The sequence below is a fragment of the Nuphar pumila genome, chromosome 3 (genome assembly GCF_984573655.1).
Source record: "Nuphar pumila chromosome 3, dmNupPumi1.hap1.1, whole genome shotgun sequence".
In the NCBI taxonomy this organism is placed as follows: Eukaryota; Viridiplantae; Streptophyta; class Magnoliopsida; order Nymphaeales; family Nymphaeaceae; genus Nuphar; species Nuphar pumila.
This window is the reverse complement of record NC_143251.1, coordinates 69,149,579-69,177,555: the sequence shown is the minus strand read 5'-3', so window position 1 is coordinate 69,177,555 and position 27,977 is coordinate 69,149,579. Positions and strand designations below refer to the sequence as shown.

Below are 27,977 nucleotides of genomic sequence, written 5' to 3'. Positions count from 1 at the left end.
GGTGCGAAGATCCAGGACATGCTTGACATCTTCAAGCATGTGCAGATCAACCTACCTTTGCTCGATGCGATTCAACAGGTGCCGGCTTATGCCAAATTCCTGAAGGAGCTATGTACGCAGAAGCAGAAATCTAGAGAGAGAGTTCCTAACAGGGTCCATCTGACTGAGCAGGTGAGTTCAGTACTTCAGCATCAGACACCACCAAAGCTCAAGGACCCTGAAGCCCCTATCATTGCTTGTACTATAGGGAACATCCGGATAGAACACGCATTGCTCGATCTTGGAGCAAGCGTGAACATTCTGCCCGGGTATTTCTTTGATTCTTTTGGGCTAGGAGAGATGAGATCGACTTCGATTACAATTCAACTGGCAGATTGTTCTGTCAAGATACCAAGAGGTGTCTTGAAGGACGTGCTAGTTAAGGTGGATGACTTTTATTTTCCAGTCGATTTCATTATCCTTGATATGGAAGGAGTAGACAGCCAGCACCAGACTCTGATTATTTTAGGCAGACCATTCTTGGCGACTGCCAATGCGTGCATCAACTGTAGGACCGGAGCCATGGATCTCTCATTCGGCAATAGGAAGGTAAAGCTGAATATTTTCAATGCCGCGATGGGACCAGCAGGAGACATGGACTTCTTTCATGTAGACATTGCACATGAGTTAGTGGAGGAGCAGCCCGAGTTGTACATTACTAAGGATTCTTTAGATTTGTACCATATAGAGAAGAATAGCGGTGTAGATAGTGTAGATGTGTCTAGAGTGTCGTCGGAGAGACCACCTTGGGGAGCCGCCATTGAGACTCTCCCACCACTTGCGGAGACCCCCGCCAAATCGTCGATCGAGTCACCTCCGAAACTTGAGCTGAAACCCTTACCAGATTCACTCAAGTATGCTTATCTCGGAGATGATAAGACTCTGCCTGTGATCATCTCGGCCCTGCTCACTGAGGAGCAGGAGCAGGAGCAGAGATTGCTGACTATTCTTCGAGAGCACAAGACAGCGATTGGCTGGGGAGTTGCTGATCTGAAGGGGATTGATCCTTCATTCTACATGCATAGAATACATTGTGATGAGGAAGTCAAGCCATTTAGGGATATGCAGAGAAGGCTAAATCCCAACATGAAGGAAGTGGTGAAGAACAAAGTGGTGAAGTGGTTGGATGCCGGGATCATTTACCCTATTTCTGATAGCCAGTGGGTCAGTCTGATTCAGGTTGTGCCGAAGAAGTCAGGACTCACTGTGGTTGAGAACGAGAAGGGTGAGAGAATTTCGATGAGGACCACTACAGGATGGCGAGTCTGTATCGATTATCGGAAGCTAAATGTGGCAACTAGGAAAGATCATTTCCCATTGCCATTCATTGATCAGATCTTAGAGAGACTCGCAGGGCAGAGCTACTACTGCTTTCTAGATGGATATTCAGGATACAATCAGGTAGCTGTCCATCCTGACGACCAGGAGAAGACTACGTTTACATGTCCTTATGGCACCTTCGCATTTAGACGTATGTCGTTTGGGCTCTGTAATGCCCCGGCTACTTTTCAGAGGTGCATGCTTGCTATCTTCTCGGACATGATTGATGATGTGATGGAAGTTTTCATGGATGACTTTTCAGTTTATGGCTCTTCTTTTGAAGATTGCCTCCAAAAATTTACTCGAGTACTGAGTAGGTGTGCGGAGACAAATCTCGTCCTGAGTTGGGAAAAGAGACATTTTATGGCTCAGGAGGGGATTGTGCTAGGACACATTATGTCCAAGTGTGGCATTGAGGTTGACAGAGCGAAGGTGGAATCCATTTCCCGCTTGACTCCACCCACCTCTGTGAGGCAGATTCGATCATTTTTAGGGCATGCGGGCTTTTATAGGCGGTTCATAAAAGATTTTAGTAAAATCTCTCGACCGCTTTGCACTTTATTAGAGAAAGACCAGCCCTTTGTTTTCGGTGAGGATTGTATGAAGGCCTTTGAGATTCTCAAAGAGGCCTTGATTACTGCGCCCATTTTGAGATCTCCGGATTAGACTCTCGCATTTGAGATTATGTGCGATGCATCTGATTATGCTATGGGGGCTATTTTAGGACAATGCATTGATAGAAAACCCTATGTGATCTACTATGCTAGTAGAACTCTGTCTGATGCTCAGATGAATTATACTACGACAGAATAGGAGCTACTTGCGGTAGTTTTCGCATTGGATAAGTTAAGGTCCTATTTACTCGGTTCGAAGGTAGTTGTCTATTCTGACCATGCTGCATTGAAATATTTATTGAATAAGAAAGACACCAAACCGAGATTGATTCATTGGGTTCTACTACTACAAGAGTTTGATCTCGAGATTCGAGATAAGAAGGGAAGCGAGAATATAGTAGCAGACCATCTTTCCAGACTGGTCGTGGAGACCACGCAGGATCAGAGGCCGATCAGTGATTCTTTTCCCGACGAGCAGATCATGTCAGTCAGTACACCGCAGTTACCCTGGTTTGCAGATATTGTGAACTATATGGTTTCAAGGCAGATACCTGAGCATTGGAACAAGAATGAGCGTGAGAGATTCCTATCTCAGGTGAGACACTATTATTGGGATGAACCAGAATTGTTCAGATATTGTGCAGACCAGATCATTAAGAGATGTGTTCCGGAGGAAGAGTACCAGTCCATTCTGAATTTTTCCCATTCATTAGCCTATGGAGGGCATTTTAGCAGTAGGAAGACGGCTGCAAAGGTTTTGCAGTCAGGATTTTATTGGCCCACACTCCACAGGGATGCTCATGAGTTCTGTAGGCGATGTTTGCGATGTCAGCAGATTGGGAACATGTCCAAGAGGGACATGATGCCCTTGCTTCCGATTTTGATAGTCGAGATTTTTGATGTTTGGGGCATTGATTTCATGGGACCATTTCCGCCTTCATTCGGAAATTTATACATTCTAGTGGCGGTTGATTATGTGTCCAAGTGGGTCGAGGCTGTGGCAACCAAGACCAATGATCACAGAGTAGTGCTTAAGTTCATTAAGCACAACATTTTCAGTCGTTTTGGTGTGCCACGTGCGATGATTAGTGATGGTGGCAAGCATTTTAGGAATGTACAGATAGCTTCTCTGCTGAGAGGATATTCTGTCAATCATAGATTTACCACTCCATATCATCCGCAGATTAGTGGACAGGTGGAAGTGTCCAATAGGGAGATTAAGCGAATTTTAGAAAAGACAGTTCGTCCGGACCGCAAGGATTGGTCCCAGCGCTTAGATGATGCACTTTGGGCATATAGAACTGCATTTAAGACTCCCATTAGCATGTCCCCGTATCGCCTTGTATTCGGGAAAGCATGCCATCTTCCTGTCGAGCTAGAGCATAGAGCATATTGGGCTATCAAGAAATTGAATTTTGACCTCACCCAGGCTGGCAAAGAGAGAGCACTGCAACTCTCAGAATTAGAGAAACTCAGGAATGATGCGTATGAGAATGCCAAATTATACAAAGCTCGCACGAAAGCATTTCATGATAAGCATATTGTCAGGAAAGTGTTTGAGCCAGAGCAGAAAGTGTGGTTATATAATTCTCGTTTGCATTTATTCTCAGGGAAGTTGAGATCGAGATGGACAGGTCCTTACATTGTGAAAGAAGTATTTCCCCATGGAGCAGTGACATTATTCGATCCTATGACCCAAGGTACATTCAAGGTAAATGGGCAAAGACTGAAGCCATTCATTTCAGATGCCTTGCAGGATGTTGAGTGTGAGATAGTGCATCTCACGAAGGCATGAGGATTCGACCAGAGGGATGTATCATATGTACATTAATTTGTTTTTCATTTCAGTGTTTTTCTTTATTCAGTATTTTATTTCATATGTGCTAATTTGTGTTTTGATGTATGCAGGATGAGTTTAACATTTAGTGTATCAGTTACCAGGTACAGAGAAGAGCTTTCAAAGAATTCAAAGATCAGATGAAATTCAACTTCAGAAGCTCAGAGCAAATCAGGTTTTATCTATCCTTTCTCCCATATTATTGTTAGTGTCTTTTAGTGTGCATTTGCATTGCATTTTTACTTATTTTGTATGCCACTAGGGACAGTGTCATTCAAGCATGGTGGGTGGTTTAGATGCATGCACACAAAAATTTCAATTTTTTTTTTCTGACTGGTAATTAAAGTAGGCATTTGAGAACAAGTTGTAGCATATATGATTGTTTTTGGCATAATCTAACACTTTATAAATTTTAAAGCCCCATAAATTTTTTTTTTCTGAACTGAGTCAAATAGAGTAGTTGTTTATGAGATAATTCAAAGAAAAGATAGTATTTGATTGTTAGAAAATTTTGAATCACTTTAGTATAAGTATGCATAGTATGTTTTGTGAAAGAAATAAGCAATGGAAAGATGTGTTTGAAAAATGAGTTTAAAAGAATACAGCTACGTTTAGTTGTTGATGTCTTCGTGAATCCTAGTAGTGGAACTCAGACACGAGATGAAGTGTTTGAGTATCTTAACGAAAAGGATAATGAAGGAGATCATCTTCTTGTCTAGTTAATATCTGTGGCCTTTGTAGTTTGAGTAAGTAGAATCTGAAGGGTGTTTTACACCTGGTGCCCCAAAGCCAGCTGGTTTGGGAGCCACCGGTTCGAAAGCTTGTTACATGGACTGCATAGAAAGCCTAAGAGATAGAGACATTGCACATGACGAGAGGAAGACTATACGTAAACTACTAGAATAGAAGGTCTAGTGACTCGAGCAATTAAGTCTGAGGGATACTTTGTATCTAGTGCCCTAAGGCCGGCCGGCTTGGGAGTCACTGACCCAAAGCTCGCTACACGGGTCACGAAAACTGATTATTCGAAATAGTGCTCATATGAGAAGAATGCTCAAGAGATCAAAAGTTGAAAAAAAAAAAAGAGTGAAAATGAAAGAAAAAGAATGCGCTGAATGAGAAAATTTTTATTGCTTAGTCATATATGTGTATTACTGTGCAGAAAATATACAAGTAAGAATAAATGAGTAAAACATGAGGATACTTGACTTTCTGAGAAAAATCATAAACTAGCTATAATATTAGAAAAGTGAAGGAAAAAGAATTTTTAAGGTGGTGGCATGAGATTTTTAAACTTGTTTTGAGAATGTCAATTACATGAAATATTTGTTCCAACTGCATTCTTAAGAGCCTAATATTTTTGAAAAATCATCCTCGTATTTCATTGATGTTTGTGGGTAGCATCTCTACAAACCCTCACGAGACCTTACTCGTCCACTAGTGTAAGCTAGGGGTTTAAAGGGCTTGTTGCATATGCTAAATGCAACCGTGTTTCCTACGAAAGTGAGTTAGTATTATGCATTCATGCTTAGCATTTCTTGTCTTCGTTGCATAGAATAGTTAGGGTTTGTTAAGGGACTAACAAACATTCAAGCATGGGGGTATTTGATGATGCATGAAATGTATATCATGTTAACAAGTTTTTCATACATTTTGTAATGAGTTTAAGGTTTTAAACCCATATTTAGATGTGTTTTGATATTAAGGGGTTATGGTTCGAATTTCAGAAAAATCGGAGTTAAAATGAGAGAGTTATGGCTATTTTAGTGTTTGGGCACGAATTTCGAGGTGGATCGAATCCATATCCGACCCAATTAGGTTCTTTGGACTTCGGATCAGCCCTTAGAAAGCCCAAAACCTAGCCCACACGCCTATCCATACCCAATTCAAAAAGTTTTGCAGAAAACCCCCCAGAAAGTGGCGCCTAGCAATATTTTATTTTTTAAAGCTCTTTCTGAAAAATGGCAAAACTATAAATAGTTTTTTTTAGCAAACCCTAGGCGTCTTTGGCTGTGTTTGGACGCCCCCTACAGTGATTCTACTCCAGCAGCTCCTTCCTCTCCATCTCCCCCACGTTTTGGCCATTGAAGACCGGTCTATGCTTGATTTTCAAGCATATTTTCGATCTCCCTTGTGTTCTTTTCCATTTCTTTTCTTCTCCTTGCTGTAGTTTCACCATTTTTCTGTATTTTTGCAGGTGTAGCAGAGGTGAAGACCATTAACCTTGAGCGGGAGTGCGAAACACACCAACAAGGTGAGCCGACCCTACCTCCATCCGGCTTTCTACACCCTCCGATCGAGAATCGGCTCACATTCCAACGTCGGCGGATCTCCAACGTGTAGCAGCTGCAAAGGTGCCGTTTTTTGGTGAAGTCCAGCATCCTCGAACTGTTTAGGACGTTCTACTCCAGCCACGGTCCGCTCTTCTTCATCCCGCTGGTCGTCGGATCTTCCAAAAGGTAGGTCTTCTTCTTCCTTCTCTTCTAGCTAAAACCGAATTGGGTGTTGGTTTTCTTTTTTTTTATTTTCTGAGTGTTTCTTGTTTTCTTTTTGTTTTCAACATTAGAATAGAGTTCGTGCATAGGCCAGCACATTAGATTAGGTTTATTTGTTTGATTGCTTCATTTGAATCGAGTTTTTTTTTTCGATTTTTCATCCTTTTCATTAAAATCGGCTAGATCTTCATCTAGCCGATTCTTCAAGTTTGTCATAGGTGTTCTTGGGTCTGTTCTACTGAAAATTCAATTTTAAAATTCCATTTTTTATTCATATTAGTCGTTTGGTTTTGTGCTGTGATTTTGATTTCAATTGAAAAGCCAAAAATACAAAAATCGGCTAGACTATTTCTAGCCGATTCTTGGTTTTTACAAAAGTAATTTTTTGTTTCGATTTTTTTTTGTCCAGCATGTTTATTGAGTTGTTTTGCAGAAAATTCATTGAAAAAAGTTCATTTTAATTCATTTTATTCGTGGGTTGTGCTTGTGTCTTGTCTTGTTTTCATTTTTGAAAAAGAAAAAAAAAAATTGGCTAGACTTATTCTAGCCGATCTTTGCAATTTAGTTAAATTTGTGTTTTTAGGTTAGTAAGTTGTGTGGTTTGCTGTATGTTTTGAATGTTAACAGCAGCATAAAGTTGTGTTAGGTCATTTCATTCGTTTAGGATAGTTCTAAATAATCGTTTTTAGCATTTTGTGTTTTTGGTGTTTTGGATCTATTGAAAAACAAAAATTACACAAGTCGAATTTTTATTTCTGTACGTTTTTAATAAATTCCAGCATAGTATGGTTCATGTTTGCATTTATGTAATTAGAAGTTTGTTTTTACATTTTAATTTAGTTTTATCAAATTGTTTGATATTTAGTTTAATCGTTTTATTTTTAGTTTAGTTGTATTTATTTGTTTTTTTTTTTAGTCTTCTTCTTCCCCAAGGAGGGGCGGCATCCATTAGAGCTCCCCTTGAGCTCTTGGTCGATTTTTTTTAGAAATTATTAATTACAATTAGTTAAGTTAGGAAGGTGTCTAGGTTCAATCTATTAGGGTTTTCTTTCCTAGCCGTTTTTAGGGGTCAATTAAGTAGGTTTTAGGAATTAGGGTAGCATTTAATCCTAGAAAATCAGTTTTCTATTTAATTCCTTTTATTCCCTAGGTAGTATTAATTGCATTAGTTTAGAAAGTAGCACCAATTGAAGTTGGCGATTTTTGAGAAGGGAGGTAATTAAAGTAATTGAAATTTGGAAAGTTTTTGAAAAAAAGAGTTTCTTCAAAAATCGTGTGAGGCATTTAATGGAGAATTAAATCTTGAATGGGCAATAAAGAATGAGTTAATCCTTAACTTTGGAAAGTGTTTTTGAAATTAAACAAAAATTCCAATCTATGCTCCACGATTTCCATAGAGCATTAAAAGCATTTTAAGTCCATCTTGAAAAGCAAAATCGTGGGTTTCTAGATTGGACTTTTTGTTTTCCAAAGAGGTCTTTAAAAGCAATTAAGGAAAGTAACTCCCTCATTAAGTGGGACGGTTTTTGAAGAATCCAAATAATTTCCAAGTTGGGCATTGATAATTCTTACTTTATTTTCCTACCTTCTTCATTAAAATTGGTAACTTTGAATTAATTGTAGGAATTAAGATGTTACTACTTTAGTCTAAACCTATCCTAGTCTAAACCCACTTGAATCTAGTCAAAACCTAGCTTAGTCTAAGTCAAAGCTTAGAGCAAGACCCAACCCTAGTCAAGCCTAGTTGAGTCAACCCTAACCTAAGTTTAGGTCAACCGAGTCTACCTAACCTAATCTAAGCCAAGCCTAGTCGAGTCAAACCTAATCCCTACTTAACCCAACTCGAGCCTAGACCTAACCCTAGTCAAGCTTTAGTCCAACCCTATCTAAGTCAAACCGATTCCACTTAAGTAAACCCGAACCTAGTTGACTAAGTCAACTCTAGTCAAGTCCAAGTCCAACCTAAGGTGAGTCAAGACCAAGCCTAACCTAAGTCAAAGTCAAGACCAAACCAGAGTCGAGTCAACCTTAGCCAAGGCAACCCAAAACCGAGTCCACCTAAGTCAACCGAACCTAGTTGATTAAGTCAACAAGGTAAACCGAACCCAATCTTAAGTCAACCGAACCCAACTAGTTAGGCCAAGCCTAGCCGAGTCCACATTAGTCCGAGTCGAGTCAAACATAGCTCGAGCCAACCTAATCCAAACCGAGTTCACTCAACCCAACCCGAGCCTACCCAAGTCAAAACCAAGCTTAGTTGAGTCAACCGAGTGAACCCTAACCCTAGTCTTTGTTCTTTAGTGAATTAATTTCATTTAGTATTATTTATTTTGATTTTTATACTAATTAGTTTAGTTATTTAATTTAGTTTTAGTGTAGAAGTGTGTGTGCGTATATCGCATTTGTTTTGTATGTGTGAAATGTGTTTTGTGATTGTTTGATTGGTAGTTAGATATTATTTAACTTAGTAGTCGGATTGCATTTTATTGTTTAGCATAATTGCATTTGCATCGTTAGTTAACGTAGTTTTAGTCATAATTTGCTTATCGTATTTTGTTCGTCGTGCATTTAGCGTAGTTGTAATACTCATCTGCATATCCACGGTGATACAGTGTCATTTAGACTGCATTAGGTTTAATTTATATTTTCTAGTGTTTAAGTAGATCCATAAAGTGAATAGTGCACTCAAAGAAAAAACAGATTTTTGCCCTGTCGCACAAGCGTTATTTTCTGTGCAAAAATTTCGTGTTTTCCAAAAAAAAATGTTCTATTCACTTTATTGACGTATTATTTAACTGCAGACCAAATTTCAGCTCTTTCAGAGTTGATTTGGTCTGATTTTTAAGCGTTTTTCGAAAACCGCTTTTTCTGGATTTCAAATTACAGGACTTTCGATATCCTGATTTTTCCCAGATTTGAAACGCCTATATCTTGAGTTCCAGATACTTTTTTTCCATTCTGTAAAAACTGTCAGATTTTTTAATCTGTCAGTTGCAGAACAGAACAAATTTCGGGAAAATTGGACCTCGTTTGCCTTGTCAAACAGTGGTTTTCCGATAACCTATCAGAAATCTATTTTACACTAGTTAGTGGCAGTTTCGTAATTTTCTTAGTTTCGGTATTTTAGACCTGTTTTCAGTAGTTTCTGCATTTTAGGAGTTGCATAATCATCATACAGCATTAGTAGAATTAATTTGGTTAATTTTAGAATTAATTTAGTATTTTATTTAATTTTTGTTTGATAAGTAGCATTTGTTTTATTATTTTCGTAAAATTAGAATTAGTTTTAGTTATTGTTTGCATTGGTAGAATAAAATACTAACTTTGTTTTTTCTGCATTTTTAGGTTGAAAAGCATATTTCTTTTCCAGGGTTATTTTCCAAGTGCGAAGAACGAATAATTGGCGAAAAGATGAAAGTACCCTTGGTGTGGAGCAGAAGATTTAATTGCTTTTTCATTTTCACTTTAGTGATTAATTGTAGTTGTATTAACTTTATAATTGTAGATTGATATTTGTAATTAATAAATCAAATTTTCTAGAAATATCTTGATTAATTCTTGTTCCCTGAGGATTCGACCCGAACTTACCACTTGTGGAAAGTCGGTTTTTAAATTTTTGGTTGACGATTTTCCAAAGCTTATTGCAAATACTTGTTTTAAAAAGATCATTTCAAAATATCAACCACATGTCAAAAAAATTCATAGTGATTCAATCGTTCATGTATGTGTTCTAAAGCTGAATCAAAAATTTCATAGCGAAATCAATCATGCTTATATGTATTCTAAAGATGTATTAAAAAAATCATAGTGATTCAATCATGCATATATATGTTTTAAAGCTGTCAAAAAAAATCATAGCGATTTATTAATGCATATATGTGTTCTAAAGCTGTAAAAAAAAATTCATAGTGATTCAATCATCTGTTATAAGGCTGTCAAAAAAAATTCAAAGTAATTCAATCATGCATATATGTTTTCTACGGCTGTCAAAACAATTTCATAGTGATTCAATCATGCATATATATGTTCTGAAGTTGCCCAAAAGAATTTATAGTGATTCAACCATGCATATGTGTTCTAATGCTGTCAAAAAAAGTTATTGTGATTAAATCATGCATATATGTGTTCTAAGGGTGTCAAAAAAAAATCATAGTGATTCAATCATGCATATATGTGTTCTAAAGCTATAAAAAAAATTAATAGTGATTAAATCAAGTATATATGTGTTCTAAAGCAGTAAAAAAAAAATTCATAGTGATTCAATCATGCTTATATGCAACTAAGTCTGTCAAAAAAATTGCATTGTGATTCAATCATGTATATATTTGTTCTAAGGCTGTCAAAAAGATTTCATAGTGATTAAATCATGCATATTTGTGTTCTAAGGCTAACAAAAAGTTTTCATAGTGATTCAATCATGCATATATGTGTTCTAAGGATGTCAAAAAAAATTCATAGTGATTCAATCATCCATATATGTGTTCTAATGCTGAATAAAAAATTTCATAGCGATTCAATCATGCATATATGTACTCTAAAGATGTATAAAAAAAAATGTAGTGATTCAATCATGCATATATGTGTTCTAAAGCTGTAAAAAAAAATTGATAGCGATTCAATAATACATATATGTGTTCTAAATCTGTCAAAAAAAATTCATAGTGATTCAATCATCTGTTATAAGGCTGTCAAAAAAAATTCAAAGTGATTCATTCATGCATATATGTTTTCTACGGCTGTCAAAAAAATTTCATAGTGATTCAATCATGCATATATATGTTCTAATGCTGTAAAAAAAAATTATAGTGATTCAATCATGCATATATGTGTTCTAAGGTAGTCAAAAAACTTTCATAGTGATTCAATCATACATACATGTGTTCTAAAGTTGTCAGAAAAAATTTCGGTGATTCAATCATGCATAGCTGTGTTCTACAGCTATCAAAATTTTTTTATAGTGATTCAATCATGTATATACGTGTTCTAAAGCTGTCAAAAAAATTTCATAGTGATTCAATCACGCATATATGTCGTCTAAGTCTGTCAAAAAAATTTCATTGTGATTCAATCATTCATTTATGTGTTCTAAGGCTGTCAAAATGATTTCATAGTGATTAAATCATCCATACTTGTGTTCTATGGCTGACAAAAAAAATTCATAGTGACTCAACAATGCATATATGTGTTCTAAGGATGTCAAAAAAAAATCATAGTGATTCAATCATCCACATATGTGTTCTAAAGCCGAAAAAAAATTCGTAGCGATTCAATCATGCATATATGTGTTCTAAAGCTACAAAAAAAATTTATAGTGATTCAATCATGCATATGTGAGTTCTAAGGCTGTCAACATTTTTTTAATGTGATTCAATCATACATATATGTGTTCTAATGCTGTCAAACAAATTTCATAGTGATTCAATCATGCATATATATGTTCTGAAGTTGTCCAAAAAACCTTATAATGATTCAATCATGCGTATATGTGTTCTAATGCTGTCAAAAAAAATATAGTGATTCAATCATGCATATATGTATTCTAAGGCTGTCAAAAAAAAATTCATAGTGATTCAATCATGCATATATGTGTTCTAAAGCTGTCAAAAATAATTTATAGTGATTCAATCATGCATAGCTGTGTTCTAAAGCTATAAAAAAATCATAGTGATTTAATCATGCATATACGTCATCCAAGTCTGACAAAAAAATTTCATTGTGATTCAATCAAGCATGTCTGTGTTCTAAGGTTGTCAGAAAGATTTTATAGTGATTAAATCAGGCATATATGTGTTCTAAGGCTGTTAAAAAGATTTCATAGTGATTAAATCATGCATATATGTGTTGTAAGGCTGACAAAAAAATTTCATAGTGATTCAATCATGCATATATATGTTCTAAGGATGTAAAAAGAAATTCATAGTGATTCAAAGATCCATATATGTATTCTAACGCTGAAACAAAAAAATTTTAGTGATTCAATCATGCATATATGTATTCAAAAGATGTATAAAAAAATCATAGTGATTCAATCATGCATATATGTGTTCTAAAGCTATAAAAAAAAATTCATAGTGACTCAATCATGCACATATGTGTTCAAATGTTGTCAAACAAATTTCATAGTGATTCAATCATGCATATATGTGTTCCAAGGATGTAAAAAAAAAATCATAGTAATTCAATCATCCGTATACGTGTTCTAAAGCTATAAAAAAAAGTTCATAGCAATTCAATCATGCGTATATGTTTTCTAAATATGTAAAAAAAAAATCATAGTGATTCAATCAAGTTTATATGTGTCCTAAAGCTATAAAAAAAATTTCATAGTGATTCAATCATGCATATATGTGTTCTAAAGCGGTCAAAAATATTTTGTAGTAATTCAATCATGCATATATGAGTTCTAAGGCTGTCAAAAAAAATTCATTGTGATTCAATCATGCATATATGTGTTCTAAAGCTCTCAAAAAAATTTCACAATGATTCAATCAAGCGTACATATATTCTAAAGATGTCACAAAAATTTCATTATGGTTCAATCATGCATATATGTGTTCTAAGTCTGTCAAATTTTTTTTATAGTGATTCAATGATGCATATATGTTTACTAAAGCAGTAAAAAAAAATTCATAATGATTCAGTCATGTATAGATGTGTTCTAAAGCTGTCAAAAAAAATTCATAGTGATTCAATCATGCATATATGTGTTATAATGCCGTCAAAAAAAAAAATTAGTGATTCAATCATGCATATATGTATTCTAAACCTATAAAAAAAATTCATTGTGATTCAATCGTTCATATATGTGTTCTAAAGCTGTCAAAAAAAATTCATAGTGATTCAATCATGCATATATGTGTTCTAAGACATTAAAATAAAAATCATAGTGATTAAATCTTCCATATATGTGTTCTAAGGCTATCAAACAAATTTCATAGTGATTCAATCATGCATATATGTGTTCTATGGATGTAAAAAAAAATATTGATTCAATCATACATATATGTGTTCCAAAGCAGTCAAAAAAATTTCGTAGTGATTCATTCACGCATATATGTGTTCTAAAGTTGTCAAAAAAAATTCATAGTGATTCAATCATGCATACATCGGATCTAAGGATGTCAAAAAATTTTCAAAGTGATCAATCATGCATATATATGTTCTAGGAATGTCAAAAAAAATTCATAGTGATTCAATCATGCATATATTTGTTCTAAAGTTGTCCAAAAAACTTTATAGTGATTTATCATGCATATATGTGTTCTAATGCTATAAAAATTTTTATAGTGATTCAATCATGTATATATGTGTTCTAACGATGTCAAACAAATTTCATAGTGATTCAATCATGCATATATGTCTTCTAATGGTGTCAAAAAAATTTATAGTGATTCAATCATGCATATATGTGTTCTAAGGCAGTAAAAAAAATTCATACAGATTCAATCATGCATATATGTGTTCTAAAGCTGTCAAAAACTTTTATAGTGATTCAGTCATGCATAATTGTGTTCTAGAGCTATAAATTTTTTTTTATAGTGATTCAATCATCTATATATGTGTCCTAAAGCGGTCAAAACAATTTCATAGTGATTCAATCATGCATATATGTATTCAAAAGATGTATAAAAAAATCATAGTGATTCAATCATGCATATAAGTGTTCTAAAGCTATCAAAGAAAATTCATAGTGACTCAATCAAGCACATATGTGTTCTAATGTTGTCAAACAAATTTCATAGCGATTCAATCATGCATATATGTGTTCCAAGGATGTCAAAAAAAAAAATCATAGTAATTCAATCATCCGTATACGTGTTCTAAAGCTGTAAAAAAAAATTCATAGCGATTCAATCATGCGTATATGTTTTCTAAAGATATAAAAAAAAAATCATAGTGATTCAATCATGTTTATATGTGTCCTAAAGCTATAAAAAAGATCATAGTGATTCAATCATGCATATATGTGTTCTAAAGCTGTCAAAAATATTTTGTAGTGATTCAATCATGCATATATGAGTTCTAAGGCTGTCAAAAAAATTTCATTGTGATTCAATCATGCATATATGTGTTCTAAAGCTCTCAAAAAAATTTCACAGTGATTCAATCAAGCGTTCATATATTCTAAAGATGTCAAAAAAAAATCATTATTGTTCAATCATGCATATATGTGTTCTAAGGCTGTTAAATTTTTTTTATAGTGATTCAATGATGCATATATGTGTTCTAAAGCAGTAAAAAAAAATCATAATGATTCAATCATGTATAGATGTGTTCTAAAGCAGTCAAAAAAACTTCATATCGATTCAATCATGCATATATGTGTTATAACGCTGTCAAAAAAAAAATAGTGATTCAATCATGCATATCTGTATTCTAAACCTATAAAAAAAATTCATTGTGATTCAATCGTTCATATATGTGTTCTAAAGCTGTCAAAAAAATTTCATAGTGATTCAATCATGCATATATGTGTTCTAAGACATTTAAAAAAAAATCTTAGTGATTAAATAATGCATATATATGTTCTAAGGCTATCAAACAAATTTCATAGTGATTCAATCTAGCAAATTTGTGTTCTATGGATATAAAAAAAAATATAGATTCAATCATACATATATGTGCTCCAAAGCAGTCAAAAAAATTTTGTAGTGATTTAATCATGCATATATTTGTTTTCTAAAGTTGTCAAAAAAATTTCATAGTGATTCAATCATGCATACATCAGATCTAAGGCTGTCAAAAAAATTTCAAAGTGATTCAATCATGCATATATATGTTCTAAAGTTGTCCAAAAAAAGATTTATCATGCATATATGGGATCTAATGCTATACAAAAAATTTATAGTGATTCAATCATGTATATATGTCTTCTAATGGTGTCAAAAAAAATTATAGTGATTCTATCGTGCATATATGTGTTCTAAGGCAGAAAAAAAAATTCATACTGATTCAATCATGCATATATGTGTTTTAAAGCAGTCAAAATTTTTTTATAGTGATTCAGTCATGCATAGTTGTGTTCTACAACTATAAAAAAAATTTATAGTGATTCAATCATGTATACATGTGTCCTAAAGCGGTCAAAAAAATTTCATAGTGATTCAATCATGCATATATGTCATCTAAGTCTGTCAAAAAAAATTCATTGTGACTCAATCATGCATATATGTGTTCTAAGGCTTTCAAAAAGATTTCATGGTGTTTAAATCAAGCATATTTGTCTTCTAAGTCTGACAAAAAAAATTCATAGTGATTCAATCAGGCATATATGTGTTCAAATGATGTAAAAAAAAATTCATAGTGATTCTATCATCCACATATGTGTTCTAAAGCCGAATAAAAGTTTTATTAGTGATTCAATCATGGGTATATGTGTTTTGAAGCTGCAAAAAAATTTTATAGTGATTCAATCATGCATATGTGAGTACTAAGGCTGTCAAAAAAATTTCATTGTGATTCAATCATACATATATGTTTTCTAATGCTGTCAAACAAATTTCATAGTGATTCAATCATGCATATATATATATATATGTTCCGAAGTTGTCCAAAAAATTTTATAGTGATTCAATCATGCACATATGTGTTCTAAGGTTGTAAAAAAAATTTATAGTGATTCAATCATGCATATATGTGTTCTGAGGCTGTCAAAAAAATTTCATAGTGATTTAATTATGCATATACGTGTTCTAAGGCTGTCAAAACAATTCACAGTGATTTAATCATGCATAAATGTGTTCTATAGCTGTCCAAAAAATTTCATTGTGATTCAATCATGCATATATGTGTTCTAAGATGTCCAAAAAGATTCATATTGATTTACTCATGCATATATGCATTATAAACCTATCAAAAATATTTGTAGTGATTGAATCTTGCATATACGTATTCTAAAACTATCAAAAAAAAATCATAGTGATTCAATTTTGCAAATATGTGTTCTACAACTCTCAAAAAATTTTTATAGTGATTCGATAATGCATATATGCATTCTAAGGCTGTCAAAAAAATTTCATGGTGATTCAATCATGCATATATGTGTTCTAAATCTTTCAAAAAAAATTCATAGTGATTCAGTCATGCATATATGTTTTTTAAGACAGTCAAAAAAATTTTATAGTGATTAAATCATGCATATATGTGTTCTAAGGCTATCAAAAAAATTTCATAGTGAATCAATCATGCAAACATGTGTTCTATGGATGTAAAAAAAAAATCATAGTGATTCAATGATGCATATATGTGTTCTAAAGTTGTCAAAAAAAATTCATAGTGATTAAATCATGCATATATATGTTTTAAAGCTATCAAAAAAGTTTCATAGTGATTTAATCATTTATATATATGTTCTAAAGCTGTCAAAAAAAAAATTAGTGATTCAATCATGCATATATGTGTTCTAAGGCTGTCTCAAAAAATTCATAGTGATTCAATCATGGATATATGTGTTCTAAAGCTCTCAAAAAAAATTTATAGTGATTCAATCATGCATATATGTGTTTCAAGGTTGTCAAAAAAGATTTATAGTGATTTTTTAATCATGCATAGCTGTGTTCTAAAGCTATCAAAAAAATTTCATAGTGATTTAATCATGCATATATGTCATCCAAGTCTGTCAAAAAAATTTCATTGTGATTCAATTAAGCATATATGTGTTCTAAGGCTGTCAAAAAGATTTCATAGTGATTAAATCATGCATATATGTATTCTAAGCTGTCAAAATGATTTCATAGTTATAAAATCATGCATATATGTGTTCTAAGGATGTCAAAAGAAATTCATAGAGATTCAATCATCCATATACGTATTCTAAAGCTGAATAAAAAATTTCATAGTGATTCAATCATGCATATATGTATTCAAAATATGTATAAAAAAAATCATAGTGATTCAATCATACATATATGTGTACTAAAGCTATAAAAAAAAAATCCTAGTGACTCAATCTTGCATATATGTGTTCTCAAGCTACAAAAAAGTGTTATAGTGATTCAATCATGCATATGTGAGTTCTAAGTCTGTCAAAAAAATTTCATTGTGATTCAATCATACATATATGTGTTGTAATGTTGTCAAACTAATTTCATAGTGATTCAATCAAGCATATATGTGTTCTAACGCTGTAAAAAAAAATTCATAGTGATTCAATCATCCATATACGTGTTCTACAACTGTCAAAAAAATTCACCGTGATTAAATCATGCATATCTGTGTTCTAAGGCTATCAAACAAATTTCATAGTGATTCAATCATGCGTACATCGGATCTAAGGGTGTCAAAAATTTTTCAAAGTGAATTTCAATCATGCATATATGTGTTCTAGGGCTGTCAAAAAAAATTCATAATGATTCAATCATGCATATATATTTTCTAAAGTTGTCCAAAAAAAATTATAGTGATTTAATCATGCATATATTTGTTCTAATGGTGTCAAGAAAATTTATCTTGATTCAATCATGCATATATGTGTTCTAAGGATGTCAAAAAAAATTTTATAGTGATTCAATCTTGTATATATGTGTTCTAACGCAATCAAAAAAAATGTATAGTTATTAAATCATGAATTGTGTTCTAAAGCTAGCAAAAAAAATTCATGGTGATTCAATCAAGCATATGTGGTCTAAAGCTGTCAAAAAAATTTCACAGTGCTTCAATCATGCATATATGTTGTCTAAGTCTGTCAAAAAAATTTTATAGTGATTCAATCATGTATATATGCGTTCAAAAGCTGTAAAAAAAAGTTCATAGTGATTCAATCATGCATATATGTGTTCTAAGGCTGTAAAAAAGATTTCATAGTGGTTAAATCATGCGTATATGAGTCCTGAGGCTGACAAAAAAATTCATAGTGATTCAAGCATGCATATATGAGTTCTAAGGATGTCCAAAACAAATCATAGAGATTCAATCATCCATATATGTGTTCTAAAGCTGACTAAAAAAATTCAGAACGATTCAATCATGCATATATGTGTTCTAAAAATGTAAAAAAAATCAAAGTGGTTCAATCATGCATATATGTGTTCTACAGCTATCAAAAAAATTTCATAGTGATTCAATTATGCATATATGTGTTCTAAAGCTGTCCAAAAATTTTGATAGTGATTCAATCATGCATATATGAGTTCTAAGGCTGTAAAAAAAAATTCATTATGTATCAATCATGCATATATGTGTTCTAAAGCTGTCAAAAAAAATTCATAGTGATTCAATCATGCAAACATGTGTTCTAAAGATGTCCAAAAATTTTCATAGTTGTTCAATCATGCATATATGTGTTCTAAGGTTGTCAAATTTTTTTTATAGTGATTCATTCATGCATATATGTGAAATAAAGTAGTCAAAAAATTTTCATAGTGATTCAATCATGCATATATGTGTTCCAAAAAAAAATCAAAAAAAAATTATAGTGATTCAATCATGCATATATGTGTTCTAAGGCAGTCAAAAAAATATTATATTGATTAAATCATGTATATATGTGTTCTAAGGCTGTCAAAAAAATTTTATTATGATTAAATCATGCATTAATGTGTTCGAAGGCTGTAAAAAAAAATTTATAGTAATTCAATCATGCATATATATGTTCTAAAGTTGTCAAAATTTTTTTATAGTGATTCAATAATGCATAGCTGTGTTCTAAAGCCAGCAAAAAAATTTCATAGTGATTCAATCATGCATATAAGTGTTCTAAAGTTGTCAAAAAAAATTCATAGTGATTCAATCATACATATGTGTCGTCTAAGGCTGTCAAAAAAATTTCATACTGATTCAATCATGCATATATGCGTTCTAAAGCTGCAAAAAAAATTCATAGTGATTCAATCATGCATATATATGTTCTAAGGCTGTCAAAACGATTTCATAGGGATTAAATCATGCATATATGTGTTCTAAGGCTGACAAAAAAAATTCATAGTGATTCAATCATGCATATATGTACTCAAAGGATGTCAAAAAACAATCATAGGGATTCAATCATCCATATATGTGTTCTAAGGCTGGATCAAAATTTTCATAGCGATACAATCATGCATATATGTATCCTAAACATGTATAAAAAAAAATCATTGTGATTCAATCATGCATATATGTGTTCTAAAGCTGTTAAAAAAAATTCCCAGTGATTCAATCATGCATATATGTCATCTAAGATTGTCAAAAAAATTTTATAGTGATTCAATCATGCATACATGTGTTCTAAAGCTGTCAAAAAAAATTCATAGTGATTCAATCAAGCACATCTGTGTTCTAAGGCTGGCAAAAAGATTTCATGGTGATTAAATCATGTATATATGTGTTCTAAGGCTGTCAAAAAAAAATCATAGTGATTCAATATTGCATATATGTTTTCTAAGGATGTCAAATAGAAATCATAGTGATTCAATCATCCATATACGTGTTCTAAAGCTAACAAAAAAAATTCATAATGATTCAATCATGCATATATGTATTCTAAAGATGTAAAAAAAACTTCATAGTGATTCCATCATGCGTATATGTGTTCTACAACTATCAAAAAAAATTCATAGTGATTCAGTCATTCATATATGTGTTCTAAGGATGTCAAGAAAAAATCATAGTGATTCAATCAGCCATATACATGCTCTAAAGCTGACAAAAAAAATATCATAGGGATTCAATCATACATATATGTGTTCTAAAGATGTAAAAAAAAAAAATCACAGTGATTCAATCAGCCATATATGTGTTCTACATCTATCAACAAAATTTCATAGTTATTGAATCTTGCATATATGTGTTCTAAATTTGTCAAAAAAAATTTATAGTGATTCAATCTTGCATATATGATTTCTAAGGCTGTCAAAAAATTTTTATTGTGATTCAATCTTGTATATATGTGTTCTAAAGCAGTGTAAAAATTTTATAGTAATTGAATCATTCATGCATATGTTCTAAAGATGTCAAAAAAAGTTCATAGTGGTTCAATCATGCATATATGTGTTCTAAGGCTATCAAAAAAAATTATAGTGATTCAATCATGCATATAAGAGTACTAAAGCAGTAAAAAAAAATAATAGTGATTCAATCATGCATATATGTGTTCTAAAGTTGTAAAAAAAAATTCATAGTGATTCAATCACGCGTATATGTGTTCTAAAGTTGTCAAAAAAATTTCATAGTGATCCAATCATGCATATTTGTGTTCCAAAGCTGTCAAAAAAATATCATAGTGATTCAATCATGCGTATATGTGTTCTAAAGCTGTCAAAAAAACTTCATAATGATTCAATCATGCATATATGTGTTCTAACGCAATAAAAAAAAAATTATAGTGAACCAATCATGCATATATGTGTTCTAAAGCTATAAAAAAAACTTCATAGTGATTCAATCATGCGTATATGTGCTTCAAAGCTCTCAAAAAAATCTCATAGTGATTCAATCTTGCATATATATGTTCTAAGACAGTAAAAAAAAATTCATAGTGATTAAATCATGCATATATGTGTTCTAAGGCAATAAAAAAAATTTCATAGTGATTCAATGAAGCATATATGTGTTCTATGAATGTCAAAAAAACATTCATAGTGTTCAATCATGCATATATGTGTTCTAAGGCTTTCCAAAAAGTTTCATAGTGATTCTATCATGCATATATGTGTTCAAAAGTTGTCAAAAAAAATTGATAGAAATTTAATTAAGCATATATGCGTTCTAAGGCTGTCAAAAAATTTCATAGTGATTCAATCATGCATATATGTGTTCTAAGGCTGTCAAAAAGTTTCATAGTTATTCAATCATGCATACATGTGTTCTAAAGCTGTAAGTAAAATTTCATTGTGATTCAATCATGCACATATGTGGTCTAGAGATATAAAACAAAATTCATAGTGATTCAATCATGCACATAAATGTTCTAAGGCTGTCAAAAAAAATTCATAGTGATTAAATCATGCATATATGTGTTCTAAAGCTGCCAAATTTTTTTTAAAGTGATTCAATCATGCATATATGTGTTCGAAGTCTGTCAAAAAAAAGTTTCATAGTGATTCAATCTTGCATATATGTGTTCTAAAGATGTCAAAAAAAATTCATAGTGATTCAATCATGCATATATGTGTTCTAAGGCTGTCAAAATTTTTTTATAGTGATTCAGTCATGCATATATGTGTTCTGTGGCTGTCAAAAAAAATCTCATAGTGATTCACTAATGCATATATGTGTTTTAAGGCTGTCAAAAAAACTTCATTGTGATTCAATCATGCATATATGTGTTCTATGGCTATAAAAAAAATTTATAGTGATTCAATCATGCATATACGTGTTCTAAGGCTTTCCAAAAATTTTCATAGTGATTCTATTATGCATATATGGGCTCTAAAGTAGTAAAAAAAAATTGATAGTTATTCAATCAAACATATATGCATTCTAAGTCTGTTGAAAAAATTTCATTGTGACTCAATGATGCATATATGTGTTCTAAAAATGTCAAAAAAAAATCATAGTTATTCAATCATGCATATGTGTGTTCCAATGCTGTAAAAAAAAATCATGGTGATTCAATCATGCATATATGTGTTCTAAGGATATAAAAAAAATATCATAGTGATTCAATCCTGCATATGTGTTCTAAAGCTGTAAAAAAAAATTATAGTGATTCAATCATGCATATATGTGTTCTAAAGCTATCAAATAAAAAAAAATTCATAGTGATTCAATCCTGGATATATGTTTTCTAACGCTGTAAAAAAAGTATCATAATGATTCAATCATACGTATGTATTTTAAGGCTGTCAAAAAAATTTCATAGTGATTCAGTCATGCATATATGTGTTCAAAAACTGTCAAAAAAATTTCATAGTGATTCAATCATGCATATATGTGTTCTAAAGCTGTCAAAAAAACTTCATAGTGATTCAATCTTGCATATATGTGTACTAATTTATTCACAAATATTTCATAGTGATGCAATCGTGCATATATGTGTTCTAAAGCTATAAAAAAAATCATTGTGATTCAATCATGCATATGTGTTCTAAAGCTGTCAAAAAAATTCATAGGGATTCAATCATGCATATAAGTGTTCTAAGGCTATCAGAAAAAAATTATAGTGATTCAATCATGCATATATGTGTTCTAAAGATGTCAAAAAAGTTCATAGTGATTCAATCATGTATATATGTGTTTTAATGGTGTCAAAAAAAATTCATAATGATTCAATCATGCATATATGTGTTTTAAAGCTATAACAAAATTCATGGTGATTCAATCATGAATATATGTATTTTAAGGCTGTCGAAAAAAATTCATAGAGATTCAATCATGCATATATGTGTTCTAAGGCTGTCAAAATAAAATCGTTGTGCAATCAAGCATATACGTGTTGTAAGGCTGTCAAAAAAATTTCGTAGTGATTAGATCATCCATATATGTGTTCTAAAGTTGTCAAAAAAAATGATAGTGATTCAATCATGTATATTTGTGTTCTAAGGCTGTCAAAAAATGTCATTGTGATTCAATCAAGCATATATGTATTCTAAGGCTGTCAAATTTTTTTTATAGTGATTCAATAATGCATATATGTGTTCTAAAGCTGCCCAAACAAAAGTCATGGTGATTCAATCTTGTATATATGTGTTCTAAGGCTGTCAAAAAAGTTCCATAGTGATTCAATCATGCATATGTGTTTTATGGTTGTCAAAAAAATTTCATAGTAATTCAATCATGCATATGTATGTTATAAAACTGTCTAAAAACTTCATAGTGATTCAAATTTCATTGTGATTCAATCTTGCATATATTTTTTCTAAGGTAGTCGAAGAAATTTCATAGTTATTCAATCATGCATATATGTGTTCTAAAGCTGTCAAAAAAATTTCATGGTGATTCAATCATGTATATATGTGTTCTAAGGCTATCAAAAAAGTATCTTAGTGATTCAATCATGCATATATGTGTTCTAAAGTGGTCAAAAAAATTAGTAGTGATTCAATCATGCATATATGTGTTCTAAAGCTGTCAAAAAAATTTCATAGTGATTCAATCATGCATATATGTGTTCTAAGTTGTGAAAAAAAAAATCATTGTGATTCAATCATGTATATATGTGTTCTAAAGCAGTGAAAAAATTTAGTAGTGATTCAATCTTGCATATATGTTGATGATGCATGAAATGCACATCATTTTATTATTATATGCATGCATTTTTATGTGATTTTAAGGTTTGGAACCCATGATTGGATGTATTTTGACATAATGGAGTCTTGGTTTGAATTTCAGGTGAATTGGCGTTAAATTGGGTGAGATATTGCAATTTTAGTGCTTGGACACAAATTTCAAGGTAATTCGGATCAAGATCCAACCCAAATAGATCATCTTGGGCCTTGGATCAGTTCTTGAAACATCATAATCCATCGCAAATGTGATCCAAAACCCATTTATGAAATGTTTTCAGAAAACCCCTTCCAAAAGAGGTGCAGAGCAATATTTTTTTATTTTAAACCTCTTTTGAAATTGTGGAAACTTGAGTCAAAAATATAAAAACGTCTTTCTGAAAACCCTAGGCGTCTTTGTTTAAGAATTTGCGCCCCATTTGCTGATTCTTGCTCCAGCCATTTCCTTCCCAACCATCACACGCCATCTTACTTGTTTTTCGTTGGGTTTTGCTTGAGATTCATGCATTGTCCCTTGTTATTCCTCTTCTTTTTCATATATCTTTTGCATTTCTGCTCCTCCTTGTTGTGTGTTGATCATATGTGCTCTCTTTTGCAGGTGTAGCAGAGGTTGAAGACGCCAATCTTGCGTGGAGTGTTGTCTACTCCAACAAGATAGATCGGCTCTACCTCCATCTGATCCTCTACCCCAACCGATTGTGAATCAGATCACCTTCTACCTTCGGTGTGCTTCAACCGTGTTGCAACTGCAAGAAAGAGTTCCATCATGATGCTCTAGCATCATTGAAGAAGATTGGACGAAATTCCATTGGCAGATTCCGCTCTTTCCACCCCCACATTTGTCGGATCACCCTTGAGGTAGGTCTTTCCCTTCTATTTCTTTTAGATAATATCGTGTCAACCCATAGTCGAGTTCTCTAAATCTCAAACCTTTTCTGATTTTCCATTTCTTTTGACAGCAAAACCACTATCATTAATTGAGTCTTTGCTGTGTTTGAATGTCAAATATGATTTCAGTTTAGATGTTAATCAATTTCAATAGTCAGTTTTAATAAAAATTCAAAAATCGTCTAGAAGTGATCTAGCCGATTTCAACATTTTGTCTAGTTGTCTTTTCTGCATTTTCTGGGCATTCAGCATGTTAAAATTGTGTCTTCTATCCACCTACGGTTGCATTTGAGTTTAATTAGGTAATTTAATCGCGGTCGTGTAGGGTGTTTAGTTCAAGTGTATAAATCGGTTAGTTATGTCTTGTTAATGTCTAACGATTTTTTTTCATTTCAGTTTAGTTATTATTTTTCTTTTTATTACAATTCGAGTAGGCCGTGTCTTAGTAGTTTTACATTGGATTTAGTTGATATTAGGTTGAAGTTTGATTTCAATTTCGTCTAGAGCCTGTTTCAAAAGAAAAAGAAAGAAAAAATTTTGTTTTCTATGGCTTAGGCAAAACTCATTTTAAGCGTGTTAATGGCTGCCATTTCCTTCATGGAGAAAGTAGCCATGGCTGTAGCTTAGATTTTAGGAAAGTGTGTTTCATTCTATTTAGTTTTAATAATTTTAGGTTTAAGTTAGTAATGTCAATTTAGGTGTATTATTCAAAATAGTTAGTTTCTTTCCAATTCGTGTTTTACATGCTATCGATAGTCTTTGAGTTATTTGTGTATAGGTTAATTTAGTTAGGTTAATGATAGATTAGATTAGCTAATTAACTAGTCTTGCATTTTAGATAAAGGGCAATTGTGGAAAATTTTGAGTGAGACGAGTTTGGAAACTTAGTGAGAGTTATTAATTTCTAAAAATCGTTTTAGAAACTATGAATATCCTCTTCATTTGGATGGTTTTGAATATCTCATTTAAGAGAAATCGTATGGCTCTCCACATTAGGCAATGAGTTTTATATTTCAAAAACTTTCTTAAATCTTCTTAAACGAATTGAGAAAGATCAAAAACTGTTTTAAGACAGTCTATCAAAACGTGTGGAGCCATAAAGATGGATGGTTTTGCAATTCCAATCCTTCCAATTGAGGATGATTTTCTTCCCAAATTCGTTGCTTCTCCTTTATGAGCCTTTTTATTAAATTCATATCCCAACCTAGTATAGATAGAATATTAATAATTTTAGTATGGATTGACTTAGAGTTAGGTTTTCAAAATCGTGAGTGTCAAATTAGTTAAGTGTGTTAAGTCTTTATTAGTGTTAGCTTGCATACCATTTAGGAATTTAAGTTAGATAAACTAACTATTATTTTTATTTCCTTCATTTTCGGTTTGGTAGATGGTCTTTATTTCTTAGGTATATTTTAGTCCATCTAGGGTGGAGTGAACCTAGGTCAAAGCTATATTTTAAACCGTCCCCCTAATTAACCCTAGTTCCCTACTAAACCTTGCTAGTCAATAACCTTAGTTAAGTTAACTAGTTACTTTGGAGTTGATGTTCTTGTTAATACTAATGTTAATTTAGTTTTGGATTTCCCTTTCAGGTTTCTAGTTAATTGTTTAATTTATATTAAGGTGAGTTATTAGAATTAGTTCATTAACATAGATCTTTTACTTAGTTCATATATAGTACTTTACAATAGTCAAGTGTAGCATTTATTAGAGCAAATTGCGAATTAACTTGTCTAGTTCATTTACATGTTCATGTAATTAATCTAGTTACTGTCATTTTCTGTAGTTTAACAGTAGATTAGCAGTGTTTAGTATTGTTTTTACATATAATTTAATGCCATAGTGTCATTAATGGATTCTTTCAAATGAATAGTGCATTGATTTAAAAACCCGATTTTTACTGCATCTTGCACTCGTCATTTTATGTGCAAATTTTTGGATTTTTCTCAGAATTTTTCTTCTATTCTCTTAATCTTTGTGTTCACTGTTAGCAGACTAAAAATCAGCTCATTTCGAGTTGATTTAGTCTGATTTTTAAGTGTTTTTCAAAATCAGCTTTTTCGTGTTTTTCAGTTTCGGGACATACAATTTCCAGATTTTTCATGAATTTGAAACGCTTATATCTGGAGCTTCAAGAAAAGTTTTTCAAATCTGTAAAATCTGACAGATTTTTAAATTTGTCAGAAATAGAACAAAAGAAATTTTGTAAAAATTGGACTTTGTTTCCCCCTTCAAACATTCTGTTTGCGAAAAGCTGTCAGAATCCATTTTTGCACTAGTTGAGGGTAAAACAGTCATTTTCTTAGTTTTGTGATTTTCGATAGTTTTAGTGTTTTTCTGCAACTTAGTTAGCGTATTTGCAATAATTAACTTAGTTAGACCTAGAATAATTAGTTGAGGTAATTAGACTTGCTATTTAGTTAATTTTGAATTTTTATTGTATTAATTCTTTGTAGAATTACGTTTAGTATAATTTTAGATTTAATTATCATAAATGTGTACTGACTTGTTCTTTTCTTTGTGTTAGGTTGATAAGCTTACTACAGATTACAAGGTTAATCTTGTCAAGCGCAAAAAAATTATACTTGGTGAAAGGACAAAATTGCCCTTAGTGATCTGGAGAAGAGTTTAGAATTTTGTTTCTAGTTATCTGTAATTTTTAGTTTGTAATTCCTTTAGATTTGTATTGATTAACTAAGATTATGAGTTTGATATTAATAAATTGAAATTCTTAGAAGTAATTTGGATAGTTTATGTTCCCTGTGGATTCGACCCGTACTTACCACATCCGTGGAAAGTCGGTTTTTATTATCTTGGTTGACGATTTTCCAACCGTTTTCCTAAAAAATATCTTTTAAAAAAAAATAACCACTACAAAAAGTTCAACCAAAATTTGGCGCCGTTGTCGGGGAACGGCAAATATATTCTGTTATTTCTTCAATTTCAGTTTATTAATCTGTGTTTAGTTAGTAGTTGTTCTTTTTTTTCTAGTTAGTAGGATTAACATAGTTAGTAAATATAGGATTCACTTACTGTTTTCCTAGGATTCACTGAATTTCATTTTTCAAGGAGCGATTAGACATGTGGGTTTTAGAGAAAATAGTTTATGATTTCCTGCATTTCTTTATTTTGGTAATTTAGATCATATTTTGTTTTGTTATTCATATAGCATAGTTAGTTAATTCTGACATAGTTAGCATAGTATTATTATTTATTCTTTGCTTTTGTGATTTGAATTTCTGTATTTAGATTAGTTTAGATTAGATAGATTTAGGTTGTTCCACACATCTGGTCTTAGCACCAGTGTATGCAGGGGCAAAGAGCTTTGGGTACTCCATTGCATCTATTTGTTGACAACCCAGAGAGAATTTTACATTCTCCTCGAAGTTCGACAGCAGTGGGTGATATGGATCCTCCGGCTCCAGTTCCTCCTCGCGCTCTGAGGGAGTACTTCACTCCCACAGACTATGTTCAGGCATCCTGCATTCGGAGACCCGATGTAGGAGCGCCTCATTATGAGATTAAGGCCAGTATCATTCAGATGCTCCCATCATTCTACGGCCTTAGTCATGAGGATCCCTATAGGCACTTAGATGAATTTCTCAAAATTTGTTCTACAGTAAAGAAACAGAATTTCGATGAT

General features: G+C 32.1%; 1 protein-coding gene across 1 annotated transcript; it reads left to right on the top strand.

Annotated features, from left to right (window-relative positions):
• Positions 1-18: 18 nt before the first annotated feature.
• On the top strand, positions 19-26,966 carry LOC149843010 (uncharacterized). The gene is made up of 2 exons (XM_090000810.1): positions 19-648; positions 26,862-26,966. The coding sequence occupies exons 1-2, from the start codon at positions 19-21 to the stop codon at positions 26,964-26,966; spliced, it is 735 nt and encodes a 244-aa protein (XP_089856936.1).
• Positions 26,967-27,977: the final 1,011 nt, after the last annotated feature.